Here is a 14,335-nt window from a genome sequence, read left to right as displayed (position 1 = left end):
GGGTATGTAAAACGCAACCATCTTGGCAAACAATCTGGCAGTTCCTCATGCAATTAACAATAGAGTTAACATACAAGCCAGCAATTCTACTCCTAGGTATATACACAAGAGAAAACATTGAAAATATTTAAAATATTTGAAAATATATGTTCATACAATAAATTATATATGAATGTTTATAGCAGCATTATTCACGATTTCCAAAAGAGAAATGGCCCAAATGTCCATCAACAATGAATGGATAAACAAATGTGGTATATCCATACAATGGATTATTGTTTGGCAATAAAAAGAAATGAAGTACTGACAGATGTTACAACATGGATGAACCTAGAAAACATTGTGCTATGGGGTACCTGGGTAACCTCCTATCAAGTTAGGCATTCTACTCCTGATTTTGGCTCAGGTCATGATTCACAATTTGTAAGGTTGAGCCCTGAGTTGAGCTCTGTGCTGACATCCGGGAGCCGGCTTGGGATTCTCTCTCTCCCTCTCTTTCTCTCTCTCTTTCTCTCCTGCGCTCGCTGTCTCTCTTAAAATAAATAAACTTGAAAGAAAGAAAGAAAGAAAGAAAGAAAGAAAGAAAGAAAGAAAGAAAACATTATGCTAAGTGAAAGAAGCCAGTTACAAAAGTTCAAATATTATTTGATTCTATTCATATGAAAATCCAAAATAGGAAAATCTCTAGAGACAAAAAGGAGATTTCTTATTGCTTAGGTCTGGGGAGGTGAGAATGGGGGCATGACAGTGATAGCTAAAAAGTGTGGGCTTTCTTTTCGGGGTGATGAAAGTGTAATTCATTATGGTGAACCACACTATACCTGTGAATATACTAGAAACCATTGAGTTATACACTTAAAATGGGTGAATTGTAACATGTGAATTTATATTTTGGTACATTTGTTTTAAAAAATAAAAGAAAATCAATCTAATTTACCACATTAACAGAATTTAGTAGCAAAAAAGCCCAACAATATATGGTAATCCTAAAAAATGCCCAAATGTACATTTGTATACACTCATAATAAGCATTTTGCACGTGCTAAGAATAAAAGGGAAGGCCTTTTTTTTTTTTTAGTGTTTGTTTATTTTCGAGAGAGAGAGAGAGACAGAGTGCAAGTGGGGAGAGGCAGAGAGAGAGAGGGAGACACAGAATCTGAAGTGGTCTTCAGGCTCTGAGCTGTCAGCATAGAGCCCGACATGGGGCTCACACTCACAAATGGTGAGATCATAATCTGAGCCGAAGTTGGACGCTTAACCAACTGAGCCACCCAGGTGCCCCTAAAAGGGAAGACTTTTTTTTTAAAGTTTATTTATTTATTTATTTTGAGAGAGAGTGTGTGCACATGTGCGGGGGAAGGGCAGAGAGAGAGAGAGAGAGAGAATCTCAAGTAGGCTCAGCACTGTCAGCACAGAGCCCAACACGGGGCTCTAACTCAGAAACTGTGAGATCATGACCTGAGTCGAAGAAATCAAGAGTCGGATGCTTAACCAGCTGAGCCACCCAGGCACCCCAGAAGGGAAGACTTTTAATCAGAAAAATATCTACTATAAACACCTACACCAAACATCTTATTAGATATAAGCTCAAATATAAATATCAAGTATATTTCTGTATCCAGCAATAAATAGAAATAAAAAACTTTAAGCATCTTTATTGAGATGTAGTCCACATACCATATAATTCACCCATTTTAAGTTGACAATTCAATGGTGTTTAGCATATTCACACTTATGTATATCATCACCACAGTCAATTTTAGAACATTTTCATCTACCCCTTAAAAATCTCATACTCTTCGTTATCCCCCATCCTCTCAGTCCCTTTTCCCCAGCCCTAGGCAATCACTATTCTGCTTTCTGTCTCTGTAGATTTCTCCATTCTGGATATTTCATATGAATGGAATAATACAATATGTGGTCTTTGTGCATGGCTTCTTTCACTTAGCATCATATTTTCAAGGTTCACCAATGTTATGACATGTATTGGTTCTTCATTCCTTCTTACAGCCAAATAAATAATATTCCATTGTATGAATGTATCATATTTTGTTAATCTGTTCCATATCTATGTCAGTTTGATGGACATTTGTGCTGTTTCTACACAGCACAAAAACCTTTGTGGACAGGTTTTTACATTTTCATTTCTCTTGGGTATATTCCTACAAATGGAATTGCTGGGACATACTGCAGCGACTCTATATTTAATCGAGGAACTGCTAGATTGTCTTCCAAAGAGGCTGCATCTTTTTACATTCCTACCAGTGGAGGATGAAGTTTGTGATTTCTCTGCATTATATCCTTATCAACATTTGTTATCAGCTGATTTAAACAAACTGTGATAAAGTATACATAATATTTTTAAGTGTGTAATTCAGTGATATTAAGTATATTCACAATGTTAGTCAACAATTGCCACTATTTCCAGAACTTTTCCATCATCCCAAACAGAAACTCTGTATCCATTAACTCCCTAATCTCCCCTCCTCTCAACCTCTTGGGTAACCTCTATTCTACTTTCTGTTTATAAATTTGCCTATTCTAGGTACTTCATGTGGCATCATACAATATTTGTTTCTTTGTGTCTGACTAATTTTACTTACCATAATGTAATTAAAGTTTATATATTTCATTATATGGATATATCGCATTTTGTTTATCCATTCATTTATTAATCTGCTTTCTGGCTCTTGTGATAATGCTGCTATGAATGTTGGTGTACAAGTATTTGAGTCCCTGCTTTCAATTCTTTTGAGTATATATATATATATAGGCGTGAAATTGCTGGATCATATGATAATTCTATGTTTAACTTTTTGAGGAATCACCAAATTGTTTTCCATAGCAGCTGTACCATTTTACCTTATCACCAGCAATGCACAAGGATACTAATTTTTCCACATCCTTACCAACACTTGTTATTTTCCATTAAAAAAAATTATGATAGCCATTCTATTGGATGTGAAGTTGGTATCTTATTGGGGCTTTGATGTGCATTTCCCTAATGACTAGTGATGTTGAGGATCTTATTAGCCATTTGTATAACGTCTTTGGAGAAATATCTGTTCAAGTTTTTTGTCCATTTTTGATCTGAGTCGTTTTGTTTTTTATTATTATTTTTCAAGTTTATTTATTTATTTTGAGAGAGAGAGAGAGAGAGAGAGAGAGAGAGAGAGAGAGGAGAGAGAGACAGAACTGGGGAGGGGCAGAGAGAGAAAGAGAGAGAGAAAGAGAGAGAATCCCAAGCAGGCTCCTTGAAGAGCCTGACGGGGCTCAATCTAACTAACTGTGAGATCATGACTTGAGCTGAAATCAAGAGTCAGACACTTAACCAGTTGAGCCACCCAGGCACCATGTTTGTTTTTTATTATCGAGTTTTAGGAGTTCTTTATATATTCTGGATACTAGATGCTTATCAGATAGATACAGGATTTACAAATATTTTCTTGAATTCTGTGGGTTGTCTTTGATTTCTCTTGATAGTGTTCTTTGGTGCACAAAAGTTTTTAGTTTTGATGAAGTCCAATTGATTTATTTTGTTGTTGTTGCCTGCGTTTTGGTGTTATATTCAAGAAATTACTGCCGAATCCAATATCATGAAGATTTCCTTTATGTTTTCTTTTAAGAGGTTTATAGTTTTAGTTCTTAAGTTTAGGTCTTCAAATCATTTTGAGTTACTTTTTGTATATGTTATAAGGTAAGGGTCCACTTCATTTGCATGTGGATATTTGTTGTCCTAAATTTTGAAACAACCCTGCCCCCTCCTTCTGAGTTACTACTCTCAATTGAATAGTAAAACCAATTGTATACTTCTTTTTTTCTCAGTCTTTTAAGGCTCATAGAGGGAGGTGTCTCCCCTCCAACAGGAAATCTGATGCCTGTTAGGCTCCATGGAAGGGTTGGTTGTGTTCTAGTTGAGCTTAAATAACCACACAGAAATAATTGCAGGCACCAGGCAATACATTCCTCTTGTGTCAAATGTCTGAAAGCAACTATAATTAGCAGAATAGGGGAGGAAAAAGTGGAGGTGTATTTCTCCAGTTTGGGAAAAAAGGAGACAGTGGGCACTCAAAGTGCTCAGAACAGACCCTGGCACTTAGGAAGCGCGGAATAAATGGTAACTGAGCGGTGGACCCTCTTAACTTCCCCGTCTGTAAATAAGGGAATTGGCTAAGTTGGTCCATTCTCGGACCTTGGGTGATTCATTTTCCAGGCGCACGGGGAAACGGAAGCCAGAGGAAAGAAAGAAGCCTGGTGACTCTGCGCCCAGGCCCGGATTTAGCACAGCAGGTAACTACCCACCTGGCTCTGGAGGCGACCCAAGAGCCAGGCTGATGGGGCGGGCAACGGCCAAGGGGAGGGGCTTACCCGTCTCCGCCCACACCCCACCGTTTTCCTTATTGGCCCCGTGAGCTCTCTAACTGGTGACGTCACACGTGTGCGCCACGAGTGTGGAAAAGGGGGCGTGGCCCCCCGAGAAGGAGGAGACAAGATGGCGACGTCCGTGGGGCCGCGGTGCCTGAGGTTGCTGCGCGGTGTCACGTCGTGGCGGAGCAGGTATAGCTGCTTGGGGAGGTTGCCTCAGGGCCGGAGGCAGCTTAGACCGAACCGGAGTCGGGAGGGAGGACTCGTTTCCCTATTACGGGCTCGACCTGAGGAGGGGTCGGGTGGAGACGGCGCCATCCACCTTCACCTCAATCAGGTGGGACTCCCGGCGTGTAGGGAGGTCCGGGTTTAGTTAGGGGCTGGCCTGAGCGCTCTCGCTTTGCCTTTTACAGCTAAGTGGAAGTCCAGAAGGGAGAAAAACAAGAAAACCAAACAAAACAGATGGTTGCCTGCCCGCCACTAGAGTCGAGGCTGGACTGAACGCTTCTTTCGGGATTTGTGTTCCTGGAAGGGCGACAAGATGTGGGAAGAGCTTTGGACTAGAAGTTGGGGTCTTTACTTTGGATTCTTGGTGTTTGAAGCGAAGAGGTTGGATTCAGTAATCGCAAATAGTCTGTTAAGAAATTAGGTCTTGGTTACTGTGGTTGACTCCCAACTGTTAAGTTCTTAGAGTTGGAAGAGACGTGAGAGGTCATCTAAATCCAGCTGTTTTTGGAATTGTGGAAATTGAGGCCTTGAAAGAGGGAGGGACTTGCTCAGTTTTACCCAGCCAATTAGTAGCAGAGTCCCGACCCCGACCAGGCTACCTCTGTCTCTCACTCAAGGAGCTTTCCCTTAGGCTGTCCACCATGAGGGCATTTATTATCCACAAATAGCTAGGGACCATTTGGACTCTCAGAAAATGGATTAAAATGTGGGTAGCTATGACTCAGAGTCGGCTGCTTGGTGTCATTTCAAAGTGAGAAGGTTTGGAGACGCATAGTGATTTTTGTTTTTCTGGCAGGGTTAATTTTGTCAGCATTGACCAAAACTTGCTCTGTGACCAGAGGTGACCTATCACTGTGATTTGGGGAAGTAAAAGGATACTGGATTTGGACTGAAAGTGAGCAGAAACTGATTGTCCTTACCATCAAAGCTTTACTCTCCTATCATGGACTATTTCAGAAATGGTGTAGTTCTCTCAGGAGGGGGCTCTGCAATGTGTGGTAACAGTTGGGATTTGGAAAGGAGGGTCTCTGCTTTCGATATTAATACCAGATGTGCTGTTTATCCGTCAGCCGTGAATTCACCTAAACTGTGTCATGAGTTAGAATGACTAAAAAATGGCATTCCTAAAATATTTTTTTAGATGAGGAGGAAGATTTACTCGCTCACCATCATTAAAAAAAAGGGTTGGAGGTGGGGAGTCCTACTTTAGTATCAATATAGATAAATGAGATTGGATTTAGGTGCAGTGGTTGGAAAGGATGAGGATTTGGGTACAATAAGAGCTTTTAATTTTCAAAGGTATTATATATTGTTGATAACAAATACCAAAACAGCATTTTCATAGGCTTTAAGTAAAGCATGGCTGTGAGACATACAGATGAAAACCTCATATTGCAGGGGAGTTTTACAGTTACTGGGTGACGTGTGGCAGGTGATAGAACAAAGAGAAAACAACGTCTTGGGTAATTAAGGGCCATGTTTCCCAAATTTGTTTGATAAAATAATAGGGTAGGTATTTATTAGGAATTGAGATTCCCAGATATATCCCCATCCTGCTGCCAAATTCAGATTTACTAGGTGTAGTAGCTTGGGACTGCAGGTGTCTTAGATGACTCTTAGGTTCAGGCAAGCATACACTGACTCCTTAGTACCTAAGGAGTGGTTGGCTTGTACAAGGCTTTCATTCAGAAATATTGACATTCCTACCACTGCAAACCATAGCGCCAGGGACCATGGGGGAAAGGAATAACGAAGACAGGAATTAAAAGATACAGCATTTGGAATGGGCTTTTTGTTTAAAGAATTTTGCAGTCTAGTAGAAGAGAGAGAAAACACTCAACTAAACACTAACACAAGATAGAATGTGGAATAAGGCCTTCAGGAGGTCTGCCAGTTCATTTTTAGAAAAGCTTCGTATGTTCAGAAAGCAGGAACGATTCTCCCTCTCTCTGCTCCTCCCCCACTCATGCTATGTCTCTGTCTCTCAAGAATGAATAAATGCTAAAAAAATTTTTTTTAAAAAAATGGGGGCGCCTCGGTGGCTCAGTTGGTTAAGCTCCTACTCAGCTTAGGTCATGATCTCATGGTCCGAGAGTTCAAGCCTGTGTCAGGCTCTGAGCTGTCAGCACTCATGCCCTGTCTCTTTCTGTCTCTCAAAAATGAATAAATGTTAAAAAAAAAAGGGGGGGGGGCAGGAGAGATAGAAGGATTATAGTTAAAATGTCACCACCAGGGATGATGTTAAAAGACTTTAAGTTTACATGACTTTAATTCTATTTTTTTAATTATTTTTTTTATTTTGGAGAGAGAAAGAGAGCACATGAGGGATGGGCACAGAGAGGGAGACAGGATCTGAAGCAGGCTCCATGGTCCCAGAGCAGAGCCTGATGTGGGGCTTGAACTCACAAACCATGAGATCATGACCTCAGCTGAAGCTGGATGCTTAATCGACTGAGCCACCCAGGTGCCCCAAAAGTGTTTTTTAACCATGACAATATGGCCATAGACCAGTCAGTGTGGATACTCGTCATAGGCAGTTTTTTTTTTTTTAAAGTAATGTCTACTCCCGCAACGTGGGGCTTAAACTCATGGCCCCAAGACCAAGAGTTGCTTGCTCCACTGACTGAGCTAGCCATGGGCCCCTGGTCATAGACAGTTGATATAGCCATCTCAGTGTGTGCCAGCTGAACATAAACTCTGTTACTTTAAAAAATAGTAATAGGGGGGCGCCTGGGTGGCGCAGTCGGTTAAGCGTCCGACTTCAGCCAGGTCACGATCTCGCGGTCCGGGAGTTCGAGCCCTGCGTCGGGCTCTGGGCTGATGGCTCAGAGCCTGGAGCCTGTTTCCGATTCTGTGTCTCCCTCTCTCTCTGCCCCTCCCCCGTTCATGCTCTGTCTCTCTCTGTCCCAAAAATAAATAAACGTTGAAAAAAAAAATTTAAAAAATAGTAATAGGGGTGCACCTGGGGGTCTCAGTGGGTTAAGCGTCCAGCTCTTGATTTTGGCCCAGGTCATGCATCTCTTGGTTCGTGAGATTGTGCTCCTGCTGTCAGTGTGAAGCCTGCTTGGGATTCTCTCTCTCTCCCTCTCTGCCTCTCCCCTGCTCATACTCGGGCTCCTTCCCTCTCTCTCTCTAACATAAATAAACATTTAAAAAGTAGTAATATGTAGCTAGGTGCTGGTTTTTTATGATTGTCTCATGTAGTGTCAATGGGATCCTGTTTTTACAGGTGGGGAAATTGAGGCGTAGAATTAATTGAGTTTCCTAAAGTCACATTGCTAATGAGTGGTAGTAAGTCATGCATTCAGACTTACGTGCTCACTCATGGGCTTTAATCACCTGCTTGCAGCATGCCCACTTGAGTCACCACCTAGAAGAGTCAGCTGATTGAATTTATCCATTCATCCTTCTGGGGTTTAATCTCACCATTGAGATTGGAGTTCAGTGGGAAGGCAGGCAAAGTAAACAAATAGGTGAGATATATATATATATATATATATATATATATACACACACACATACATACATACACACACACACACACACACACACACACACAATCTTTTCGTTCCAGATAGTGAGAAGTGCCATGAAAAAAATAAAGGAAGGTGATTAAAGGGCACATGGTAGTCAGGTAAGACAAACTGAGAAGGGAACATTTCACAGAGAACTGAATGATGAGGGAGTGGGCCACATAGAAGGGTGTGCCCATTAGAACAAACAGCAAATGCAAGGGTGTGGAAAGAGGCAAAGGTGTGGTGAGTACTAGGAGTGGCAACTGGAATGAGTAAGGAGGAGACAGAAAGCAGTAGGATATCTGAGAATCCAGCAAGGACCAAGTACATGGGGTCTGGTCTTTTCTGTTTTGAAAAGGTCACTCTGGGTGTTTTGTGGTGAATAGGATATAGAGGGCCAAGAGTGGAAAGTGGAGAACAGACTTACTCAATCACTTGTTAAGAGAATCAGGTGTCTTGGGTTAGGGTGTGAGTAGTGGTGGCAATGAGAAATAGATACATTTATATACATCTATATATCTTTATATCTATGCATGTGTGTGTATAATTTTTTTTTTTACATTTTTTTTTTTTTTTTTTTAGTAATCTCTACACCCAACATGGGGCTCGAATTCATGACCCCGAGAACAAGTCGCATGCTCTTCCAGCTGAGCCAGCCAGGTGCTCCTAGACAGATAAATATATTTTAAAGGTAGAGTCTTCCTGTCTTGCCAGTGGATTGAATGTGGATAATGAGAGAGAAACGTCTTCTATATGAATGAGTCTCAGGGTTTTGACTTGTGTAGCTGTGTAAAGGGTGCCTTTTGCTGAAATGGTATATTATAGTAATGCTGCTATGGTAACAGGTAAACCCCAGCATCTCAGTGACTTAACACAGTGAAAGTTTATGTCTTGGGGCACCTGGGTAGCTCAGTTGGTTAAGCATCTTACTCTTGATTTTGGCTCAGGTCATGATCTCATGGTCTGTGAGTTCAAGCCCCACATGGGGTTTTGTGCTGACAGCATGGAGCCTGCTTGGAATTCTTTCTCCCTCTCTTTCTGCCCCTCCCCTGCTTGCTCTCTTACTCTCTCTCTCAAAAATAAACGTTTGAAAAAAAAAATCTTAAAAAAAGTTCTCATCACAAGAAAAAAATTTTGTTAACTGTATGGTGACAGATGTTAACCAGACTTATTGTGGTGATCTTTTCATAGTATATATACATATTGATTTATGTTGTACACCTGAAACTAACAATGTTTTATGTCGATTATACCTCAGTAAAAAAGAGAGAAAGGGGTCAGTTGTGGCAGATGCTCTGTGAGAGGTCAAATAACACGAGACTCAAGAAATATGCATTGGTGTTGGCAACCTGGAAGTTGTCAGTGACCTTGACAAGAGGTGACATGGTTGAAACAAAAGCTTGGTTGAGCAGGATTAAGAGAGGGTTAGAGGTGAGGAAGTAGTGCCAGTGAACATAGCTCTTTTTTTTTCTTTACTTTTTATTTTAATTCCAGTTAATGTACAATGTTATATTAGTTTCAAATGTACAGTGATTCAACACTTCCAAACAACACATGCTGCTCATCATGCGACAAGTGCACTGTTTTTTTTTTTCTTTTTAATTTTTTAAATATTTATTTTTTGAGAGAGGGGGAGGGACAGAGAGGGAGAGAGAGAATCTCAAGCAGGCTCTGCATTGTCAGCACAGCCTGACACGAGGCTCAAATCCACAAACTGTGAGATCATGACCTGAGCTGAAACCAAGAGTCAGATGCTTAACTGACTGAGCCACCCAGGTGCCCCCTCTTTTTTTTTTAAGTTTTCTTATTAATTTTTGAGAGAGAGTGTGCGGGTGAGTCGGGAAGGAGCAGAGAGAGAGCAAGAGAGAGGATCCCAAGGATCCCAAACAGAGGATCTCCCAGGGCAGGGCCTGATGTCGGGCTCGAACTCACAGACCTTGGGATCATGAACCAAAATCGAGTTGGACACTCAACCAATTGAGCCACCCAGGTGCTTCATGACAAGTGCACTCCTTAATCCCCATCACCCGTTTAATCTGTCCCCTACACACCTCCCTCTGGTAACAACCAGTTCTCTTAATGTTTTGTTTCTTAAATTCCATATATAAGTGAAATCATTTGTTATTTGTCTTCCTCTGACTTATTTCGCTTAGCATTATACTCTCTCGCTCCGTTTGTGTCATTGTAAATGGGAAGATTTCATTCCTCTGAGGGCCAAATACTATTCCATTGTATATGTATACCATATATTCTTTAACCATTCATCAGTCAATGGACATTTGGTCTGCTTCCATATCTTGGCTATTGTAAATAATGTTACTATAAACATAGGGCTGCATGTATCCCTTTGAATTAGTGTTTTTGTATTCTTTTGGGTAAATACCCAGTAGTGTAATTCCTGGATTGTAAGTTCTATTTTTAACTTTTTGAGGAACCTCCATACTGTTTTCTACAGTTGCTGTACCAGTTTGCATTCCCACCAGCAGTACAAGACAGTTTCATTTTCTTCACAGCCTTGCCAACACCTGTTGTTTCTTGTGTTTTTGATTTTAGCCATTCTGACAGGTGTGAGGCGATATTGCTTTGTAGTTTTGATTTGCCTGATGATGAGTGATGATGAGTGCCATTTCACGTGACTGTTAGCCATCTGTATATCTTCTTTGGAGAAACGTTTGCTCCTGTCTTCTGCCCATTTTTATTTGGATTATTGGTTTTTTTGGGTGTTGAGTTTTTAAGTTCTTTAATATTTTTTGGATACTAAACTTTATTGGATATATCATCTTCTTCCATTCCATAGGTTGCCTTTTAGTTTTGTTTCCTTTGCTGTGCAGCTTTTTATTTTGATGTAGTCCCAATAGTTTGTTTTTGCTTTTGTTTCCCTTGCCTCAGGGGTCCTATCTAGAACCAAGTTGCTACAGCCAATGTCAGAGAAGTTACTGCCTGTGTTCTAGGATTTTTACAGTTGACAGTGCACGTAGCTCTTTTTAAGAGCTTGTTATGAAGGAGAGAAGAAAAGTGGGGTGGAAGCTAGAGAAGGGCCCATGGTAGACAGTGTTTATGTAAGATTGGAGAACATACAGCATTTATCTCAGGATATGAATGATCCAGTTATAAAAGACTAACTAGTGTAATGGGGTATTTGCCAGGCATTTTTTTCCAGGAGCTGGGGTTACAGAGGTGTATGAGAGAACTGAGCTCTGTGTTCTTGGGCAGGCGTGCTGAGGTGAAGGCCCATATGCAAGACAAACCACCTGAGTGCTGTGTGTCTGGTTACAGTGGATAGACCATTATCTCCCATTTGTACCTCCCCAGCCAAGGGAAGAAAAGCCTTATTCAGCAGTCTGCAAACATTCTTTTAGTTGGGGGGTTCAGCATTCATTCTGGAACACAATACAGCAGTGTACAGAAAACAACAATGTACCTTTAGTCAGTTTTTACACTTCTTGTTCTAATTCTGTTTGGAAAGCAGGGTTTGAGGCTTTTAGCTTTTGTAGTGGGAGTTTCCAGTCTTAGAGACGAGCATTGTTCACTGCTGAAAGAACATTCATATACTGAAACATACCCTTTGTGTTAATAGCTGTACATCTCTCTGGCCTTAGTGGTGATGATTATCATGATTCCATACTTTTTCTCTATATGAACCTGACTTGCCTGTGGGAGAATCAGATTCTCCCACATATTAGCACCATGCTGTGACGGTGTTTTTAAGTCAATTTCAAGTAAAAGAAAAAAAAAGGTGCCTAAATATGATCATGTTTGCAGGCTATCTATATAAGACATAACTACTAAATATCCATGAAAATGTATATTATTGTATGAAGGTCATAAATGTAGTTTTATTTTCCATAAAAGTAGCAATGTAGACATTTGTAATAAATTATTACATCTCACATAAAAGGCCTCAGCAGAAAAAGAAGTGCTTACTGACAAGGACTATTTTCTTTATTTTACTATTTTTTTACTAATTTCTTTACTTCAGATTTCAGGTCAAAATTTGGGGAAACCGAAGTGCTATCTGAATTGACAATGAGATGTGTGCTCTTTGATTAGGGGAAATGAAAATTCACAAATGCTTTCCTTGCTGGCAGTCATTTATTGCCACTGGGAAAATGTCCAGTTTCCTTGGGTGAAGGTGAAAGAGAAACAAACTGAGTCAAAAATAATGTTTTCTTAGGGGCACCTGGGTGGCTCAGTCGGTTAAGCGTCCGACTTCAGCTAGGTCATGATCTCGCGGTTTGGGAGTTCGAGACCCGTGTTGGGCTCTGTGCTGACAGCTCAGAGCCTGGAACCTGCTTCAGATTCTGTGTCTCCCTCTGCCCCTCCCCTGCTCACTCTGTCTCTCTATGTCTCTCAATAATAAGTAAACATTAAAAAAAAAAAGAAATAATGTTTTCTTAGAGTGGAAAGCTATCCTTGGTAATTTTTTTTCTCAGGAGGCCTGAAACGTGTTCAATCTGTCAGCATAGCTTGACAAAGTAGCAAAGTAGCCACAAAAGATAATCCAGAAATTCTAAATTAATTGAGCTTTCTAGACTTGAAGTAGATTAGAATAGTTACACATGGTTTGTGTCATTTTTTTTCCAGGACAGATTTTTAAAATTTTAAATGTGTTAGATTCTTTAATGCGTAGGGGTTAGATGTTTTAAAAACAAAAATTTTTTTAAATGTTTATTTATTTTTGACAGAGAGAGAGAGAGAGAGAGAGAGAGCATGAGTGGGGGAGGGGCAGAGAGAGAGGGAGACACAGAATCCGAAGCAGGCTCTGAACTGACAGCACAGAGCCCGATGTAGGGCTCGAACTCACGGACCATGAGATCATGACCTGAGCCGAAGTCGGACGCCCAACCGACTGAGCCACCTGGCCTCCCCTGGGGGTTAGATGTTTACAAGGCTGTGTAGAGTTCTTTTGTGGTACAGAAACATACGGCTTTGTGGAAGAGTGCTGGCTTTACTGCCTGTTATGATATTATGCTTAATTAAGAAAATAACTTTATTGTGAAATAGTTTCAGAAGTTAAAATAGAATTCCCAAATACTCTTTACCCAGATTCCCCAGATGTCGACTGTATTTGCTTTACTATTCTCCCTCCCTGCCCCCTCTTCAGGTGTATGTGTGTGTGTATATATATATTTTTCCAAAACACTTGAGAGAAAATTACAGATTTGATATTCCTTTACTTTGAACCATTTCAGCCTTTTTCCTACAAGAACATTTTTCTCACACAACCACAGCGGTGGTCAAAACCAGGAAATTAACATTCATATAAGATTGTTAGTGAATCTATAGATTGTATTCAAGTTTTGCCAGTTGCTCCACTAATTTTTAAAAAATTTTAAGGTAAATGTTTAACAGTTCATTTCTGTTTGCTTATAGCCTCCTCCACCATGAGAACACTGTTCTGAGCCATTTCCTACAGTCCTTAAGGAAGCTGCCCGTCAGAGCCTTTTATACAAGTAAGTAGCAATTATAGGTAGTGCTGGCCTCTCTGTGCTTCAGTTTGCTTATCAGTATACTGGGATAAACAGGTCCTATTTCATAGGGAAATTATTAGAATTAAATTAAAACTAAATGACCTTATATCTGTGGAGTGCTTAGAGTACCAGGCATATAGTTATTACTGAAGCACTAGTGATTGTGACCTGATCATTTTTACTGGCTGCATAGTATTCCATTGAATGACTGTACCATTTGGTGTTAGACATTTAAATTGTTTCTAGGCTTTTTCTACTATATACTTATCCTTTTCTCCTTAATGTTTATTATTAAGAGAGAGCACGAGCAGGGGAGGGTCAGAGAGTGGGGACAGAGGATCTGAAGTGGGCTTTGCACTAACAGCAATAAGCTGGATGTGGGGCTCGAGCCCACAAACTGTGAGATCGTGACCTGAGCTGAAATCAGACGCTCAACTGACTGAGCCACCCAAGGACCTCTCTACTATATATTTCTGTGGTAATATATCTTTGTGCAGCTTCAGGATAAATTTGTAGTTAGACTTGCTGAATCAGAAGATTTATGTGTTTTGCAAGTTGGTATTTAGGCCAAATTGCTCTTCAAAGAGGATTGTTCCATTTATATGTGTTTGAGTAGGAGGTGCTCGTGAATGTGTCAGTTTCCCACACCCTCATCAAAACTGTGGATTGTGAACTTTTTGATATTGTAAGCAGCCATTTGAACTTGTACAAGAATGTGTCTTGTCTTTACTATTTAGATACCATTTTTTTAAGTTT

At 40.4% G+C, this 14,335-nt stretch overlaps 1 protein-coding gene across 2 annotated transcripts in view; it reads left to right on the top strand.

The window, feature by feature from the left end:
* Positions 1 to 4,465: 4,465 nt before the first annotated feature.
* Positions 4,466 to 14,335, top strand: part of PISD (phosphatidylserine decarboxylase) — a 36,575-nt gene continuing 26,705 nt past the window's right edge. The window contains exons 1-2 of one of the 2 annotated variants that reach the window (XM_032595464.1): positions 4,466 to 4,557; positions 13,482 to 13,561. In XM_032595464.1, coding sequence (XP_032451355.1) covers positions 4,493 to 4,557; positions 13,482 to 13,561 — 145 coding nt within the window. In that variant the 5' untranslated portion in view covers positions 4,466 to 4,492. The remainder of the gene's footprint in view (positions 4,558 to 13,481; positions 13,562 to 14,335) is intronic. The other variant, XM_030335903.1, reaches the window with a different exon arrangement.

This window comes from Lynx canadensis, chromosome D3 (genome assembly GCF_007474595.2).
Source record: "Lynx canadensis isolate LIC74 chromosome D3, mLynCan4.pri.v2, whole genome shotgun sequence".
NCBI classification, from domain to species: domain Eukaryota; kingdom Metazoa; phylum Chordata; class Mammalia; order Carnivora; family Felidae; genus Lynx; species Lynx canadensis.
Note: the sequence above shows the minus strand (reverse complement) of the source record. Positions and strands in the feature narration are given on the sequence as shown.